Source organism: Nicotiana tabacum, chromosome 22, assembly GCF_000715075.1.
Source record: "Nicotiana tabacum cultivar K326 chromosome 22, ASM71507v2, whole genome shotgun sequence".
Classification (NCBI taxonomy): Eukaryota; Viridiplantae; Streptophyta; class Magnoliopsida; order Solanales; family Solanaceae; genus Nicotiana; species Nicotiana tabacum.
In genome coordinates, this window is record NC_134101.1 from 101,634,626 (window position 1) to 101,653,681 (window position 19,056).

At 41.2% G+C, this 19,056-nt stretch overlaps 1 protein-coding gene across 1 annotated transcript; it reads left to right on the top strand.

The window, feature by feature from the left end:
• The first annotated feature begins 15,416 nt into the window (after positions 1 to 15,416).
• LOC142176001 (uncharacterized) lies at positions 15,417 to 16,726 on the top strand. Its single transcript, XM_075243025.1, has 3 exons — positions 15,417 to 15,497; positions 15,578 to 15,619; positions 16,421 to 16,726. Exons 1-3 carry the CDS (start codon positions 15,417 to 15,419, stop codon positions 16,724 to 16,726), a joined length of 429 nt encoding a protein of 142 aa, XP_075099126.1.
• Positions 16,727 to 19,056: the final 2,330 nt, after the last annotated feature.

Here is a 19,056-nt window from a genome sequence, read left to right on the forward strand (position 1 = left end):
CAATTGCCGGGGGAGGGGGGGGAAAGAATTTTTTACTGATTTATGACCGAACCCATAGGGATGCCTACATACTCCCCTCTTAAACGGGAATCATGTTAGGCGTAGTTCAATTTACATCATATAAGGGAAGAATAAAGATTACACATAGTAACACTTGACTGCATTTGAATTGATCGGCTTTAGCCAAGATTCTCCGTCCATTTCTGCAAGTATGAGGGCCCCTCCTGTCCAAACCCGGTGAACCATGTATGGACTCTGCCAGTTGGGAGAGAACTTCCCTTTGGCTTCATCTTGATACGGAAAATTTTTCTTCAACACCAGCTGTCCCGGTGCAAACTGTCTTGACTTGACTCTTTTGTTGAAGGCTCTGGACATTCTGTTCTAATAGTTTTGACCATGGCAGACTGCATTCATTCTCTTTCCATCTATAAGGGCTAGTTGCTCATAATGACTTTTCACCCACTCCGCATCGTCAAGCTCAGCTTATTGTATGATCCTTAGGGAAGGAATTTCCACCTCAGCGGGAATGACAGCCTCTGTACCGTAAAAAAGCATATAGGGGGTTGCCTCGGTTGATGTGGAGACTGTGGTATGATACCCCAGTAGAGCAAATGATAACTTCTCGTGCCATTATTTATGTTTCTCTATAATTTTCCTCAATATCTTCTTGATATTCTTGTTTGCGGCTTTTACAACTCTATTCATCTGAGGCTTATAGGCTGTGGAATTCTTGTGTCTGATCTTGAATGTTTTGCACATAGCTTTAATCAAGTCACTCTTGAGGTTGGATCCATTATCAGTAATGATTGACTCTGGAATTCTGAATCGACAAATGATGCGGTCACGGACAAAATCTGCCACGAATTTCGTAGTCACTGCTTTGTAAGATGCTGCTTCGACCCATTTGGTGAAATAGTCGATGGATACCCGGATAAATCTATTTCTGTTGGAAGTAGCAGGCTCGATTGGTCCAATAACGTCAATTCCCCAGGCGGCGAATGGTCATGGTAAGCTTGTTGTGTTGAGCTCGCTTAAGGGTACCTTTATCATGTCTGCATGTATCTGACAACGGTGGCATTTCCAGACATATTGGATACAGTCTGTTTCCATAGTCATCCAAAAGTAACCGGCCCGTAGTATCTTCTTTGCTAAGACAAAACCGTTCATATGCGGACCAAAGGTCCCAGCATGAATTTCCTCTAGTAGCATGGATGCTTCCTTTGCGTCGACACATCTTAATAATCCTAAATCGGGAGTCCTCCTATACAGGATTCCCCCACTGTGAAAGAAGCTGTTGGAAAATCTCCGAAGTGTGCATTTTTGAGTGGGATTAGCAAGCTCCGAGTACTCTCCTTTTGCCAAATATTCCTTGATATCATAAAACCAAGGCTTTCCGTCTGCTTCCTCTTCAATATGGGCACAGTAAGCTGGATGATTATGGATTTTCGTTGGAATAGGATCAATGAAATTCTTGTCGGGATGCTGTATCATAGATGATAGGGTAGCCAATGCATCGGCAAACTCATTCTGGATTCTGGGAACATGCTGGAATTCCGTCTTTGTGAACCACTTTCTCAATTCCTATACGTGATGCAGATATGAGAGTATCTTAGAGTTCTTGGTTTCCCATTCTTCTCGTACCTGATGTATAAGTAAGTCTGAATCTCTAATTACTAGCAGCTCTTGAACGTTCATGTCAATGGCCATTTTGAGTCCTAAGATGCAGGCTTCATATTCGACCATATTGTTGGTGCAAGGGCACCCGAGTTTGGCAGACACTGGATAATGCTGACCGGTTTCTGATATTAGGACTGCTCCTATTCCAACTCCTTTGAAGTTTGCTGCTCCGTCAAAGAACATTCTCCAACCGTCATAGGATTCCGCAATGTCTTCTCCTATGAATGATACCTCCTCATAATGAAAATAATTTTTCAGGGGTTCGTATCCTCCATCCACGGGGTTTTCAGCAAGGTGATCTGCCAGTTCCTATCTCTGGATTGCTTTTTGAGTTACGTAAACAATGTCTAACTCACTCAACAAGATTTGCCACTTAGCTAGCTTGCCGGTGGGCATGGGCTTCTGAAAGATGTACTTCAAAGGATCTATCCTCGATATGAGATATGTAGTGTAGGCGCAGAAGTAACATCTCAGCTTCTGAGCTACCCAAGTCAAAGAACAACAGGTGCGTTCCAATAGAGAATATTGGGCCTCATACGGGGTGAATTCTTACTGAGATAATAAATGGCTTGCTCCTTCCTCCCCATTTCATCATGCTGCCCTAGAATGCAGCCAAATGCTCCATCCAACACTGCAAGGTAGAGTAATAAGGGTCTACTTGGCTCAGGCGAGACTAAGACCGGTGGCATTGACAGATACTCTTTGATTTTGTCGAAGGCCTTTTGGCAGTCATCGGTCTATTTGGTGGCGGCGTCCTTCTTCAACATCTTAAAGATTGGCTCACAGATAACTGTGGACTGTGCTATGAATCGACTGATTTAATTAAGCCTTCCCAAGAAACACATCACATCCTTTTTGTTCTTTGGCGGTGGTAGTTCCTGAATGGCCTTAACTTTCAATGGATCCAGTTCTATTCCTCGACGGCTCACAATGAACCCAAGTAATTTCCCAGCAGGAATCCCAAATTCACACTTTGCGGGGTTTAGTTTCAGGTTGTATCTCTGCAGTCTATTGAAGAACTCCCTTAGATCTTCCATGTGGTCAATGGCCTTCTTGGATTTGATAATAACAACATCCACATATACCTCTATCTCTTTGTGTATCATATAATGAAAGATGGTAATCATGGCCCTCATGTAAATGGCCCCTGCATTCTTCAAGCCGAATGGCATCATCTTGTAATAGTACACTCCCCACGGCGTAATGAAAGACGTTTTCTCAGCATCTTCCTCATCCATCCAGATCTGATGATAACCAGCGAAGCAATCTATGAATGACTGTAGTTCATGCGTGGCGCAATTGTCAATTAGGATGTGTATATTTGGCAAAGAGAATTCGTCTTTCGGATTGGCCCAGTTGAGATCCCAGTAGTCAACACAGACTCTGACCTTCCCTTCCTTTTTTGGCACTGGCACAATGTTGGCTAACCATGTCGGGTATTTTACTACCCTGAGAACCTTAGTATTGATCTGCTGGGTGACTTCTTATTTGATTTTCAAACTCATATCAGGCTTGAACTTTCTGAGCTTTTGCTTTACCGGTGGAGATATTGGATCAGTTGGCAGTTTGTGAGCAACAATAGACGTACTCAGACCAGTCATGTCATCATACGACCATGTGAATATGTCCTCATGCTCTTTTAGAAATTTCATGTATTCTTTCTTCTCTGATGGCGATAGGTGAATGATGATTCGTGTTTGCTTAATGTTTTATGCATCTCCCAGGTTGACAATCTCGGTCTCATCCAGGTTGGAGTTAGGTCTGTTCTCAAAGTTCTCAACTTCTTTGACAATCTCGTCAGGTATGTCATCTTCTTCTGAATCCACGTCCTTTTGTTGCGTTGTCTCATTGCATGTCACAGTCATTGGTTCAACAAGACAAGTAATAGTAATGATGTATTGGTAAAGCAAGGAGAGAAAACAATAGCAATAAATATTAATTCATAAGAAAAATGCTTTTGATAAGTTGAATAACTATTTTAAACATTGGAGTTCTTATTGTGGGAATTGAAAAATACGAAAAGAAAATCATTTAGTAAATAAACCAGTGAATAATGCTTGTTTTAGCCTTGCTACTCCGAGGCTCGTCGAGCTTTGGTTGTCCTGATGGTCCAATTCTTGAGATGTGCCCCTCTACTCACAACCTATATGGAAGGGCCTTTCTCTCCCTCCTCCTCGAGAATAACACAACAGTCCATATCACTTTCCTCTAAAAACAAGTTCTTAACTACTACACGTGCTTCTTCTTCATCTGGCCCATAAATAATGTCGGCCTGTTGGAAGGTCTGCTCCAGATGTGGTATTGGCTGCTCTAGTGGATAGTAAGTACCGTGCCATGGTGGCGACCGGTTATTGAATTCTCCCCAGGTGTATTCATATCCTAAACCGGAGGTAGTGCCATGTTTCTTGAGTTTTATGGGTTTAGAGATTCCTTGGAGGTTCTTGCCGAGCCCTTTGCCAGGTTCGTACCCACTCCAACTCAATATACTCTCGATTTTGCTATTCCACCATTTGTCTTTGTTGATAGCATTGATCTGCTCAATATGGTGGTAATTTTCTCCACCCAGCTTCATTCTTCCCTCAATCGCCATAATGATCTAGCGACTGTATATTGGGTTGCTACCATTACTGTGAATGATCACTTCCGGGTGATTCCATTCGAACTTTACTGCCTGATAAAGCATTGATGATACGACCCCAGAAGCATGAATCTATGGCCGTCCCAGCAGCAAGTTATAAGATGCTGGTACATCTATTACCTGAAAATCGACCTCGAACCAGGTTGGTCCCATCTGCAGGCATAGACTAATCTCACCAATGGTGGACCTCTGAGAACCATCGAAGGCTTTCATATTGATTTCTCCATCCTTTATCTCATGTAGCCTTTTACCCAGCTTCTTGAATGTTACCGTTGGATAAATGTTAAGACTGGAACCTCCATCGATCAGGATTCTGGTGATGAAATTATCTTCGCATTGCACGGTGATGTGTAGTGCTTTGTTGTGCCCCAGCCCTTCAGGTGGCAGCTCGTCCTCATGAAAGGTGATCTTATGGCTTTCCATCACTTGTCCTACCATATTAGCCACTTCCCCGCTAGTGATGTTACTTGGTACATATACTTTATTTAGCACCTTTAACAGAGCATTCTTGTGCGTCTCAGAATTTTGCAGCAAAGATAGAATAGATATTTGTGGTGGCGTCTTGTTTTACTGGTCGATGACCGAATATTTCTTGGCATGTATTGTCCTCCAAAGGTTGTTTGGACCTTTATCAATAAGGGGTGGCCGATTGGAGGCCTGCTTTCTTGATTCAGCTAGATGTTCAGGGGTATAGATTCTACCAATTCTTGTCATACCCTATGCTGGACAGTTTCTTCAATCCTGACCTTGCCCTTCCTTCTCGCCTCAACTGTATAGTCCCAGGGTACAACATTTGTATAGAAGGGTGGAATGTTGACATCGCCACTGGGATTGGCGCTGCTATCCTCACTTCAAACGGAACATGTGCCTTGGGTGGCAAGACTGTAACCTCAAATGGTGCAGGTGCATATGTCGGAGACGTGAATTCAACCTCAATTGGTGCTGGTGCCTTTGTGGATAGCGTTGCATCAAACTCAAGAGGTATAGAAATATTCACCTCAACATCTTCAGATGGTTGGACCTGGACTATGATTAGATTGAGAGTAATTGTTGGTTTCTTTGGGTCATCACCTTCTGCGGTCAACCCGATTGATCCCTCGGGATCCTAATCATCTTCTACTTCAATCATGTGGATACCTCCACCCTTATGGTCTGGAAGAGGGTTGTTGTGGACGTTTGGAGCGGGCTCCTTTGCCACAATGATCTTGTTATCAATCAAGGATTGTATCTTGTCTTTCAAGGAGCGACATTCATCGATGTTGCGCCCTTTCATGCCGGAGTGATATGCACAAGAATTGTTTGGGTTAATATAGTAAGAAGGATTCTCAAGGGTTGCAGTAGGGATGAGGGTGACATAACTAGCAGCTTTGAGCCCCTCATATAGCTGGTCGATGGGTTCAGCGATGGCTATATATTGTTTTGGAGGTCTGCGATCAAAATTAGGTCGGGGTCTAGGGAAATTTTAGCGTGCAGGGGATGATTGATAGTGGGATGGTTGAGCATTATAGGTTTGGTAGACATGAGCAGGTTGGGAGTATCTGGGTGAAGTAGGTTGATAAATAGGAGGTGGAGATGACTGATAGGTTAGTGACGGAGCTTGGTATGAAGGTGTGGATGCTTGGTAATTTGTGGTTGGCTGGTGTGTGAGTGGAGGTGTTGGATAAGTTTGGTATTTGAGGGGAGACTTGGTCCTTTGTGCAACCATTATGGCCACTAAATCCCTTTTCTTGGACACATAACCGAACTGTAAAGCCTTATTCATAGCTTGCAAGGCCTCGAAATTTGTAACCATACCACTTTTAATACATTCTTCAATTCTCTCACCTAATTTGATAGTGTCGGAGAACTTGTGGTTCTCAATAATCTTCAGCTGTTCATAATACTGCGGGTCCTAAGCCCAGACAAAGAACTTGTTCATTTGCTCTTCTTCTAAGGCGGGTCTGACCTTAGCAGCTTCGAACCTCCAACGAGTAGCATACTCGCGAAATGTCTTAGTGGGCTTCTTCTTCAAATTTTAGATATAGAACATGCCTAGTGCATTCTCTGTATTAAACCTAAATCTGTCCATAAAGTCAGATGCCATGCCCACCCAACTTGGCCACTTCTTGGTATCTTGGTTGATGTACCAAGATAATGCATCTCCTTTCATACTCCTCATGAACAACTTCATGTGGATCCTTTCATCTTTCCCTACTCCAACCAGCTTGTTGCAATATGTCCTCAGATGGACCCTTGGATCACCCGTACCATCAAACATTTCGAACTTAGGAGGTTTGTATCCCTCAGGCAGTTCGACATCAGGCTGTATGCAAAGATCCTCATAGTTCATCCCCTCGATTCCTTTGCTACCCTCAACACCCTGAATCCGGCTGGTCAGTCTTAAGTTCCTCGGCCAAGTTCCTGATAAGCAGATCCTTTTCATCAGACTCAGGTGTGCCTCAGATAGGTTGGGTGGAGTGTGGCATGGTCTCCACAAATATAAGAGTGTTATGGTGTCCTGGTGTATGGGTATGGAAATGATCGTTTGTGGAGTTCTGAAGTTCCGGGATAAGTAGTGGAGTGTTGTTTGGGGTATGGCAGGTGTTACATTGGTTCTTTGGTGGAGCAGCATGATGATGAGGTGCAGGATGATTCTGCTCTTTTGGGATATTTTGAGGAGGTGTAGGATTTTAAGCGTTGGTGAAGTTGATATCTGGGGTGCTGAAGGAAAATGACAGGTTTGCCAAATTTCGAACCTGATCGAGCTCTTCCTGGAATTTCAACAGTTTCTATTCAAATTGTGACACATTTTCGTTAGGAACCCGAATACCCTAGCCATCAGTGGCCTCTACCCGTTCAATTGTGTTCTCCTTCCTGATGTTGTTTAAATCTTCTATTTTGCCTTTATTCTTGCCTTTAATGGGACTAAGAGGAGGAGAGGGTAGAGGGCCTCTAGATCTTGTGAAATAAGATGATGATGCTAGAGTGCACGAACTAACCTTTGGGGAGGGGAATAAAAATAAAAACAAAAGGTAATCAAGTTAGTGAGGATTATAAAAAGTATTGCAATATTTAAATACATAGTGCAGGAATGCAAAGCATGTCCTAATTTGGGAACCTCTTTGCGCTCGAGGTAGGCCTAGCGACAAATAGACTTGGAGAACTTTAATGCTAAATGCCTTATTTTATTGATAAAAATAGACGAATCCCAAAATGACACTAGATAAGCAAGAAATACAAGTCACTAATGGTCATCCGCCTTATTAGATTTATAAAGCGAAAAAGTAAATTCCTATCTATTTGGTCCTAGAAGGACCTTCCCTAGATTTGACATCCTTGGCTACGTCGAACAGCTTCCCCAATTCATGAAGTCCCAGCAACAGGTATGCTCTGGCTAGATGTCCACCTTCAGTCCCGTCAGCCTTTTGACAGTATTCAACCCTTTTGAGAAATTTTCCCTCTAGTTCTACTATGCCTCGCTCCAAGTGTCTTAGCTTTTTGTTGGCACTGATAGCCATGTCTTTCCATTCCTCAATCAGCTTCTTGTTGGACTATTGTATTTCGCGGTGTTCACTCTCGCATTTACAGATCCTTTTGCGCAGCTGGTTGTACCTGACTTGTTCCTCGATCTCTATAATTCTATGACCTCGAATGAACCCTGGCTGGCCCAGACCATCCCAATTGTCTTCCGACCAACCCGAATAGAAAGGGGTACAACCAGCATGATATCTGTCTGGATCGATGGTTTCTTTCCCTATTACGATCTTGCAATGCCACATGTGCTGTGCTTGGTACTTGTTTGGACTATCATTATTTTGGAAGTCAGCTCAAAGATGGCTCATCTTGTCGACCCTGGGTATGACTTGTTTCCTACCTTCTTTCCTCATAACTCGAAGAGGGACGTAAGGGTATGTTCCTCTTAGACCAATCAGTATCAGGAAAGGTGCATCTATAGATCAGGCGATTAACTCCTCTATTAGAAACCACTCGAACATCTATTGAACCTGTTCTTCAGTCAGATTATCAAAGAGCTCAACCCATCCTTTGGCATTCTCAGGCTGATCAAATATGTCGGGGATGTAATTCATTCGCTTTGGATGGTAGAAAGCGATGTGATCATCCCAGGCCCTCACTGAATTTCTTGTCGGTATTCGCTCTTTTGAAGATGTTCCATGAGCCAAAGCTGAAGTAGTAGATTGCATCCTTTGAAGTGTCTCTCTCCTCGTTAACACTTTTCTAAGGCTCGGTATATGTCTGCGATGATCATGGGTACAATGCTAAATATATGCCCACCAATCCCCTCCATTAGGGTCTTGGTTACCATAGCCAAACTAGTATGGATTCTCCCTTTCTTCATTGGAAACACGATCAGACCCAGGAAGTAAAACATGAAGATAAAAACCCTACGATAGATATGTCCCAAGGATATGATGGCAAACTCGTCATGGTCGGTACGGTATGATTTGTTATGAACGTACCTTTCATACAGGTAGTCAAAAGGGATATATGACTCCTTTAGGCATACCAATTCTGCATTTTTCTTCAAACCCATCATTTTTAGGAAACCCTTGCCTGTGTGGTTCACAGGCATTAGCAAACCTGGGGTTTTCTATACTAGACCGGCCAGTCCTCCTATTTCCTCCAGCAAAGGTGTCATTTTGATATCCCTAAAGTGGAACACGGCCCTTTCACAATCCCAAAATAAGGTAGCAACTTCTATTATCATGTTGTTAGGCTGAATCTCCAGGAGGGATGGTAGATTACCCAGATATTTTCTGATGAGGGTTTTGTCACTAGAATGTAAATCTTCCCACCAACTTAGCAATCTTGGGTGGATATTGGTGGCCATGTCGAATCTGGGGACTTCATGCCTTATATTTCTATAAGACAAACAAGGTTAGGCCCTTACCCCTACCAAACTAGATTATTTAATATCATAAATTAGCATGAAGCATTTAGTTCCCCAAATAAATGCACAGAACATGATGATGTCCATTTGGGTTTAGGGAAACCCAGTGGACTTTTGGACAAGGCTATCTTAAAGGATCATTACGTGGACAACGTAACTGACCTGGCTAGGTTTGACCATGATGCATGCGCAATTTAAACAGAATAAGGTTTCTATGGGATTTTATACTGGTACCCTTGAGCGGACAACTCAAGGGGGGAAGGCACGGAACTGTCGACTGTACCGTTGATCGACTAGTTTTATGGCAAATAAGCCTTTTTGAATTTAGGGGGTAATGGTATAGGAAGGGATCAACCACTCATCAAGCGTTGCTATAGTATTTGTTTGGCACGAGTGGAGTATGATGTTGAGCATGATTATGCAATAATTAAAAGCATGTTGACATGTATTTGCACGTTAAGAAAGCGATAAATACAACATTTTCATAGTTTAAAGCAGTTATAAAGGAAGGAAACAAGAAAGATATGTCAATTTTGCTTTTGAAGAAATCAAACGCTTAAAGTAATTAAATAAATAATTGCACATAGGGATGGGTACAAATTCACAAAAATGGTATGAAATGGTAAAAGCCTAAATATCCCAGCATAGTCGCCGTGTTGTCGCGCCCCCTTTTTTCCTTTGCGAAATCAGGTTTATATCATTTTGGCTAGGACAACTCTTTCCTTTTGGAAAAGGGGGTTTGTAGTTTGAAGAGTCTCCACCTAATTATTTAAGGTGCGTTAGGGCACCTATAAGGTTCATTTATAACTACGTTTGGTAACCAAAAATAGGGTAAGGGCTTGAAATTATCCTAAGGGGAAAGTGTTAGGCACCCCTCAGGATCCACTAGTGTGGTTCCCGGCCAAACAGTTTTTTGTGAATTTGTACAACTAGCAAATAAACAAGTATGGCTTAAATAGTAGGGGATTTAAGTTTAAACACTTAAATGTTTGAAAAACAATTAGTGAAAAACGAAATTTTGAAAAGAATTACAATCTAAGCATGTTTATGAATGTAAAGAGGGGGGTGTCCTAGGTTTGTTTGTAATATGGATCACATCAATGCAATACCCGGTATGACGCTCCTCAAAGAGGGGCTACACGTGGTATTAATGCACCGGTCATCATGTCCATATCTACCCATCCCCGCCTCGTGAAGGTAGTTAAAGCGAAGGTTGGTCTCGATCCATATTGCATGCTATTACCCGTCCCTTCCTATTAGTCCCGGAGGAATTTAGAACTCTTATCCTATAAAAATGGGTGCTAGGAAGACTCTCAGGTTTAAAGGCAAAATACTAGGTAACAAATAAGAACACATAGGACTGCATTTAGGGGGAAAACACAGAAAACAGATAGAAGGCTCGGTTATACCTCCACAAGTAATGCACATAGATAACACGACTCATGCACAGATAAGATCCACATTCAGATCCTATGCATGGTATCTATGTGACAACAACAGAATCAGATTTATTGCATGACTCAGAAAAGAAGTCTGAATCAGGCTTGCCTACTGATTTTAACAGTTGATAATTAAGCAGCATACATAAAGAACCATGTTTCCAGTTTTGACAAATTTAGCACCTAAGGCTTGCCTAGGTGTAAACAGTGTTCCAATTATCAGAGTTACTCAGAGAAGACTGTTTGAATTGTATTACTAAACATGCTATTCTAAATGTTCAGAATTCCAGAATTATTACCAATTGGATTAATCTATTAAACTAGAGATGCCTAAGCAGATGTATATGCAGGACCTGAGCAGGATGTTTTTCTAAATGCATATGTATCACGTACTTTTAGAATATGCAGAAGATATGGAAATGACCTGTTTATTAGCATTGTTTTTATCCTAAGGCAGGATCTCTAAGTGTACACGGCAACACATAACATAATGGTAAAGCGCTAGTTATTAGCAGATTTTGACACATGATTTTATAAGGATGCATATGCTGAAACAATAAACATGGGGACCTAAGAGCATGATTTCTAATGCATGTATGAATCCTAAGCATTGTTTCTATTGCGCAATTAGGAATATAAACCTAATAACATGTTTTCTACCCTTAACAACTATAGCATGCATATTTATTTCATCTCTTTTTACTAGCCAACCCAATACTTGTTCATAACAGGTTATTACAGACCAACATTGAAATGAATTACATAAGTAGAAATGAAAAATAAGAAGTTACACTATAGGGAGCCTGATTAGGACTTCCTCCCTGAGTTATGTAATAAATCATTTTAAGTGCCAAGATTGTTCCATAGCCTTTCTCATATATGGGTGTGTCAAAGTTCCCTAAGGACCTCAAGGGATCTCGGACAAAACTCACACCTAGATTTCATAGCCAAGACAGAGTAAGTGTAGTGTGGAAATGCCAACTTTTGTGTGTCGAAGTTCAGAAGGAGCTCAAGGGTCCCAAGGCAAGGCTCACACAAAAGGGGCAGAACCTAGTGATCTAAGAGTAAGGTGAGAGTGCTTGACATATGTTTAAAAGAGTTGAGTTGGAAACAATTTTGACAATGATTAGTTTGAAATAAGTTTTGGAAAAAGCAATAGAAGAGTTTGCCTTAGTGAAAACCAGTTTGGAGAAGAAAAAAAAAGACAATCAGCAAATCAAGACCAAATCAACATACATGGTTCAAACACAACAAGGAAAGGAGGAATTGGGGACAGATAGTTCACATGTGAAAGAATATTTGCACACAGGTTAACACCAGAGAAGTGCTACAGAAATTAAATAGCAACAATAGTCTATCACAAAGTGTTCATGCCGGAAGGTTAACAGAGTTACTCAGTAGGTGTAGGGGGAAGGGTTCAAGAGTACATAATAACTGGGTGTCACAAACACATGCTTACAATGTATTGGGGGTTAGGGCAGAATAGTAATAGAAAAATGTAAGAAAGCAGTAGACAAGCTGAATTACAGGGAAGGGGCTATTACACAGAGTTAGTCATGCTACTTAGTGTTAATCAAATACATTAGGAGTCTATGAGCATATTTGTTGAGGGGAATAAACAAGAACTCAAGTAAACATGCTGGCCCAGTATCATACAAGAAAAGTGAGACCCAGACATGCTGATTACACACTTGAACAAGAGAGGGCAAAACTTAAGCATACTGTATAAAGCAGTAAAGAAGAAGAGCAATTAAATACCCAAGCCATTAAACTAATGCAGAAGGAGACATGAATTAACAGACATGGAGCACATAGAGTTGAGTTTCAGAATTGAACTAGGAACATACCAGTTAAGGAAGTAAAGTGCAGAACGTAATTCAAGTAGAGTTCCATAGTCTAGCCTTGACTTTCAGCTGGGTAGACAAGTAGTTAGCACAAGTAGCAGAGAAAGAAGAGAGAGTTTGAGTGTGTGTGTGTATTCTCCACTATTGTTCGGGTTTTAAGACTGTATAAGATAGTCATTTATATAGTAGTTTGAAAACTGGTTAAAATAGGAAAAAATCAATTCTTCAGTAATTATAGAACTCAGTATATAAAAAAATGGTTCGAATCTCCCTTTGATTAAGGGAGTCACTGTAAATGGTAAATAGTAGGTGACAAGTAAGGAAAGAAATCATACACGGGTAGAGTATAGCAAAAAAGGAAAGATTTCAAAATAGTACCAGTATAGAATAGATAATTAAGGCTAGGTTCAGAAAGTTTTCAAACTAAGGAAACAATCAGTAAGAATTAAGTAGCAATGCAGACAAAGCAAGGGAGAATTAATTAAGGGAAGTAACTAATCAAATTAAGTAGAAAGGTAGGAGTCGGAGGGTCCAGAAGAAAATGTTCAAATCACGCCAAGTAATAAGGAATTCAGAATCAATCAAAGAGAAAGTCATGCAAAAGAGTCAGCATGTTTAACTTATAAATAGAGCAAGACATGGGTAGTCAAGAATTGGCACACAACTCCAGCAAAACATGAAGATCAAATGATACTGAATCAGTTAGAAAGATGCAAGTCTTGATGCGAACAGTCAAGAAGAACACAAACAAATAGAATTGGTGTAAGTCTAGGCTGGGAAACTCAGTAGAAGCATATCAAGGCAAGGCAGTCACAAGAAATCACAAGAACTCGAAAGAAACATGAGAATCAATAAGTCATGCTAATACACAGAAAACAAACGAAGAACCCTAAAAAATTAGGGTTTTGACATAGGCTAGTTAGGGTTAAGGAAGAACTCAACAAAATCAGTCAAAACACATAGACGCAGGGGATTAAGCACTTAAAACCAGAAAGCATTTAAATAAAAAGATTTTTCAGAAACCCTAGTTTAGGAAGATGACAAGCCATTCGAAAATCAAGAGATTTTCCATGAAAATAAGTAAAAAAAAAATGTTCGATCCTTCTCAGATCTGTATAGATCTAAGAAGTTTAAGAGACGAAATTAGGGTTTTCAACAGAATAACTCGAATAGAGGAGAAAACTTAAACAAATGCTTTAACCATAGAGACTCATAGATTAATACAAAAAATCAAAAGAAAGAAGCGTTTTGAAAAGGTGTTTAAGAACCCTAGTTCGAAGATGAAGCGTTACTTTAGAAAAATCGGAAAAATCTTTGAGGAAAACAACAAAAGCTCATAATATACACAGATCTAAGACAGATCTAAAAGAAATCGGAAAATCTTAAGAGTTAGGGTTTCAGAGATCCCAGAGAAAATGAGAAAATCTTAAAAGGGTTACCGATTTTAATCGGAAAAGTCACAGATCTTACTCGAACGGCCTGAGGTGGCCGAAAAATGGCATGAAGGACGATGGGTAGGAGTTGAATCGCTCCAGGTTCACCTGAGGACCTTAGGGTAGTGTCAAACCGGCGTGGAGTGAAGCAGGGGCCAGGAGATGATGAGAGGCCATGGTTTCCGGCGAGGGAGGTGGCCGAAGAAGGTAGACAAGGTCCATCGGAGAGGCGGGGAGAGAAGAAGGTTCTAGAGAGAAACAGAGATAGAGAGAGAGAGATAGAGAGAGACCAGTTCAAAGAGAATGGGGGGGAATGAGAGATGAGGGTAGTCATTAGGGTTTTATATGGTATGGGGGAATCAGGACCATTGATTAGATTTGATCAATGGTCCAGACTGGACCGAGGATTAGGTCGAGTATGGTTTGGGTTTGCGATTGGGTCTAGTGGGTTATTTAATTGGGTCAGGGGTCCGGTTGGATTTATGTTAGAATTTAAATAGGGAGTGGTTAATTGTTAAATACACAATTAAAATTAGATAAATAATTAATAAAACAACTAATAATTAGATAAAATGAAATTAAATCTAAATAGGTGAAGTTAAGGTAATTAACTAATATTTAAAATACAAAAGGACCGATTACTGAATTAAAATAGCATAAAGTGTACAATTAGGCTATAATTGCAAAATTTTTGTAATTATAGCCAAATAATGCCAAATTGGCTAATTTGTGAAATAATTAAATTCTAATAGGATTAAAAATGATATATTGAGCTAAGAAATATTTTCAAATTACTTGTAATGTAATTTATGAATAATTATTGAATATAAAGTACTGAATAAAATAGAAAAATAAATTGATAATAATATGGAAAATTATGAAAAAATACCAATTATTATAAAAAGTGATTTTGAAGGCATATATGCAAATTTGAAAAATAGTTTGAGGAAAAATTGGGTATCAACAGCGTGCAGATGTTGGATGTTGATGTTGCCGTATATGGCAGGAGCTGGATTTGAAGACGTACCTGCGTTCCGATCATAGCTGCCTCTTGGTCTTGGTAGCTTTATAATTTTAAATCTGCTCATGTTTATTTCAAACAGATAATGTATTTATTTCAGACAAGCTTTCTAAACTCTAAATCTTAGAAGCTCATAATTTGTACTACTAGTCCTTGAGAAATGTACAAAGGTTCAGATATTTTTATCATTTATTTGTTTCATTAAATTTCATTGGAATTAATTTATTGTTAATTGGCTTACCTAGAGGGATGGGTTAGGTGCCATCACTACTTGTTGGATTTTGGGTCGTGACACTTATGATTAAAATTTATTTGGTTTTGGTTATGTGACTAGAGGTTTAATTGTTATGGAATTGGATTATGATTCATTTAATAATAATGCTAGTTTTTCATTGTAGCCTTCCTGACTTTTTCTCTCTCCTTCCTTTCTAACGTTTACTACCTAACGTTCTAACCCCCTCCCCCCTCCCCTAACAATGGTAACCCCCAGTAGCTACACTCTGGCATCTGCTGTTTCGCCATCTCCGTTGTCGCCGCCGCTGCAGGTGCTGTTACAAGTAAGTTCACTTCTCTCTTTCCGTCTTCTCTCTCTCTCATATCTTTATCTTTCTCTCTCCTTTTTCTTCTTTTCTGGTAGCTTTTGGCCCTTCTCGCCGGAGTGGGGACGTACGTGTTCCAGGTGAGTTGCTGCAAGTCCGGAGACCCTTGATTTCCAATGACTTTTCTTAGTTTGCATTTTTCGGCGACCTTTGCTCCATATTATTCTTCATCTCTCCATCTCTCATTACCTTTATCTCTCCCCCCTTTGTGTGTGTGGGGGTGCGTTCTGTTTCTTTGGACAGGTGCAGCATTTTCCAAGCAAGGACGGATTATTTTTCGGCGTCTGTATAGATTTCTGGCAAGTTTCATAAATTCCAGCGACTTCCGAACAACTTTCTGGAAGGACGCAGCAGGACTATCAGTGCTCTTGAGTAGATCCAACACACTTTAGGAAAACTTGCTCCAAGTTTTTTCATTTTATAGCTGGTATTCGTGGTATCGGTATTTGTATTGTTATTTTTTTCTTTTTTGCTTGCTTGTACCTTTGACATCTACAATATCCTATTTAAATTATATTTAGTTAGACTTGTCTACTTATCTTTGTCTCTGACTATCACTTTAGTGTTATAGATAATACATAGTTAGTCTCTGCTTAGTCGGATCCCATATTAGCACCTTGTGTACCTGTAGGTTTATGTTTAGCTTATTCCATTTTAGTCTATTCTTTTTGTAGCTTTGTGCTGGTCTAGTGGCCGCGTCGAGCTATGATAGAGTGAGGGCATGTCCCCGGGGGGAGCAGGGGGTAGAGGGGAAGGGTGGTAGGGGTAAGGCACCTTCTAGGTTGAGAGTGGGGTCATGGAACATAGAGACTCTAACAGGGAAGTCTATAGAGTTAGCAAAGATTCTCCATAAGAGGAAGATTAACATAGCTTGTGTCTAGGAGACTAGATGGGTGGGGAACAGGGCTCGGGAGGCTGATAGGTTTAAGTTATGGTATTCAGGGAGGGTTAGAGGGAAGAACGAGGTAGGCATTTTAGTTGATAAAGATCTAAGGGAGCTAGTGGTTGAGTTTAAGAGGGTGAATGACAGGTTGATGGCCATTAAGATTGTCATGGGAGGGTGTACTCTGAACGTAGTTAGTGCTTACGTGCTTCAGGTGGGTTTGGAAGAGGAGGTTAAAAGATGCTTTTGGGAAGATTTGGTTGGGTTGGTGCAGGGTATACCTCCATTGAGAAGCTTATTGTAGGGGTTGATTTTAATAGCCACATTGGGAGGTCGCATGGGGGATATGACGGTGTGCATGGTGGCTTCGGTTTTAGAGATAGAAATGGTGGAGTACGCTAAATTTTTTAAGCTCGTGATCACTAACTCGTATTTCCTGAAGAAGGCGGATCACCTGATAAATTTTAGGAGTACGGTATCCAAGACTCAGATTGATTATCTATTTCTTCGAAAATGTGACAGTGGTCTATGCACAGATTACAAGGTCATCTCGGATGAGAATCTTACGACCCAACATATGCTTTTGATTATGGACTTAGAGATCAGGTGGATGAGGAAGAAGAGGGCTATGTCTGGTATACATAGGGTCAGGTGGGGTGCATTGACTAAGGACAAGGCCTGGGAATTGGGGGAGAAGTTGCTGGCTATGAGGGCCTAGAGGAGTAGCGGGGACGCGAGTTGTATGTGGTCTATGAGAGAAAATTTTATTAGACAGGCAACGAGAGAGGTGTTAGGGGTCTCAAAGAATTTTTCTGGTGGCCATAAAGGGGACTGGTGGTGGAACAAAGAGGTTCAAGGGAAAGTGGAAGCCAAGAAAGCAGCATATTTGAAGCTAGTAGAGAGTATTAACGAGGGGTAGAAGAGTGCTAATAGGGAAGGGTATAGGAAGGCTAGGAAGGAGGAAAAGTTGGCGGTTACTATGGCTAAAACCGTGGTGTTTAGTCGTTTATACAAAGAAATTGGGGGTAAAGGCAGGGATAAGAAGTTGTGCATGCCTGAGAAGGTGAGGGAGCGGAAGGCCCGGGATCTGGACTAACTGAGATGCATAAAAGACAAGGATGGAAGAGTTTTGTTGGAGGGGACTCAGATTAGGCAGAGATAGCAATCTTACTTCAATAAAATCTTGAATGAAGAGGGATACAAGGGCATTATGCTGGGGGAGTTGGAGTACTCGGAGCGGCATCGAGAATTTTTGGTACTGTAGACGCATATGAGTGGGAAAGGTTGTAGGGACTATGCGCAGGATGAGTAGGGGTAGAGCGACTGGGCCGGACGAGATCCCAGTGGAATTAGGGAAGAGCATGGATAAGGAGGGCTTGGAATAACTTTCTAGGTTGTTTAACGCGATTTTTAGGATGAATAAGATGCTCGAAGAGTGGAGGCAGAGTACGATGATCCCGTTGTACAAGAACAAGGAGGATTTCCAAAACTGCAACAACTATATGGGTATCAAGTTGTTAAGCCAAACGATGGAAGTGTGGGAGAGGATGATTGAAGGGAGGTTGAGGAGGTGTGTGTCAATTTCCGAGAACCAGTTTGGTTTCATGCCGGGACGGTCGACTACTAGTGGAGCAGTATAGGGCGGTGAAAAAGGATTTGCATATGTGTTCATTCACCTGGAGAAAAGCCTATAACAAAGTCCCGAGAGAGGTTCTATGGAGATGTTTGGAGGCTAGAGGAGTGCATGTAGCATATATTAGAGTGATTCAGGACATGTATGATGGAGCTAAGACACGGGTTAGGATAACAGGAGGAGACTCTGACTACTTTCCGGTTGAGATGGGGTTGCATCAGGGATCAGCATTTAGCCTGTTTTTGTTTTTCCTGGCGATGGATTCTTTGACGTGTCACGTTCAAGGGAAGGTTACTTGGTGCTTGTTATTTGCAGATGAAATAGCCTTGATTGATGAGATGCGAGGTGGCATTAACAAGAGGTTGGAGGACCAAGTTGAGCAGGACCAAGACAGAATACTTGGAGTGAAAGTTCAGCGATGTTAACCAGGAGTTAGCGGGGATATGAGACTCGATACACAAGTCATTCCAAGGAGAGAGAGTTTCAAGTATCTGGGATCTATAATTCAGAAGGGCGGGGAGATAGATGAGGATGTCACACATCGTACCAGAGTAGGGTGGATGAAGTGGAGGCTCGCTTCCGGTGTCTTATGTGATAAAAATGTGCTATTGAGACTTAAGGGTAAGTTCTACAAGGTAGTGATTAGACCGACTATGTTGTATGGGGCAGAGTGTTGGCAGTTCAAAACTCCCATGTCCAGTAGATAAAAGTAGCGGAAATGAGGATGTTGATATAGATGTGTGGGTATACTAAGTTGAATAGAATTAGGAATAAATTTAATCAGGACAAGGTGGGAGTGGCCCTTGTGGAGGCAAACATGTGTAAAAAGGGTTGAGATGGTTCAGACATGTTAATAGATGTGAGAGGTTTTCCTTAGAAGGTGAGAGGAGGGGTAGACGTAGGCCAAAGAAGTGTTGGGGAGAGGTGATCAGGCGGGACATGGTGCAACTTGAGCTGACCGAGGACATGACCCTAGATAGAAGGGTGTGGAGGTAGAAGAT

Coding starts and splice junctions, on each gene's coding strand:
- LOC142176001 (XM_075243025.1), top strand. CDS start 15,417: ATGGTAACCCCCAGTAGCTACACTCTGGCATCTGCTGTTTCGCCATCT. Junction 15,498..15,577: donor CGCTGCAGGTGCTGTTACAA/GTAAGTTCACTT, acceptor CTTTTCTGGTAG/CTTTTGGCCCTTCTCGCCGG. Junction 15,620..16,420: donor TGGGGACGTACGTGTTCCAG/GTGAGTTGCTGC, acceptor GCTTGTGTCTAG/GAGACTAGATGGGTGGGGAA.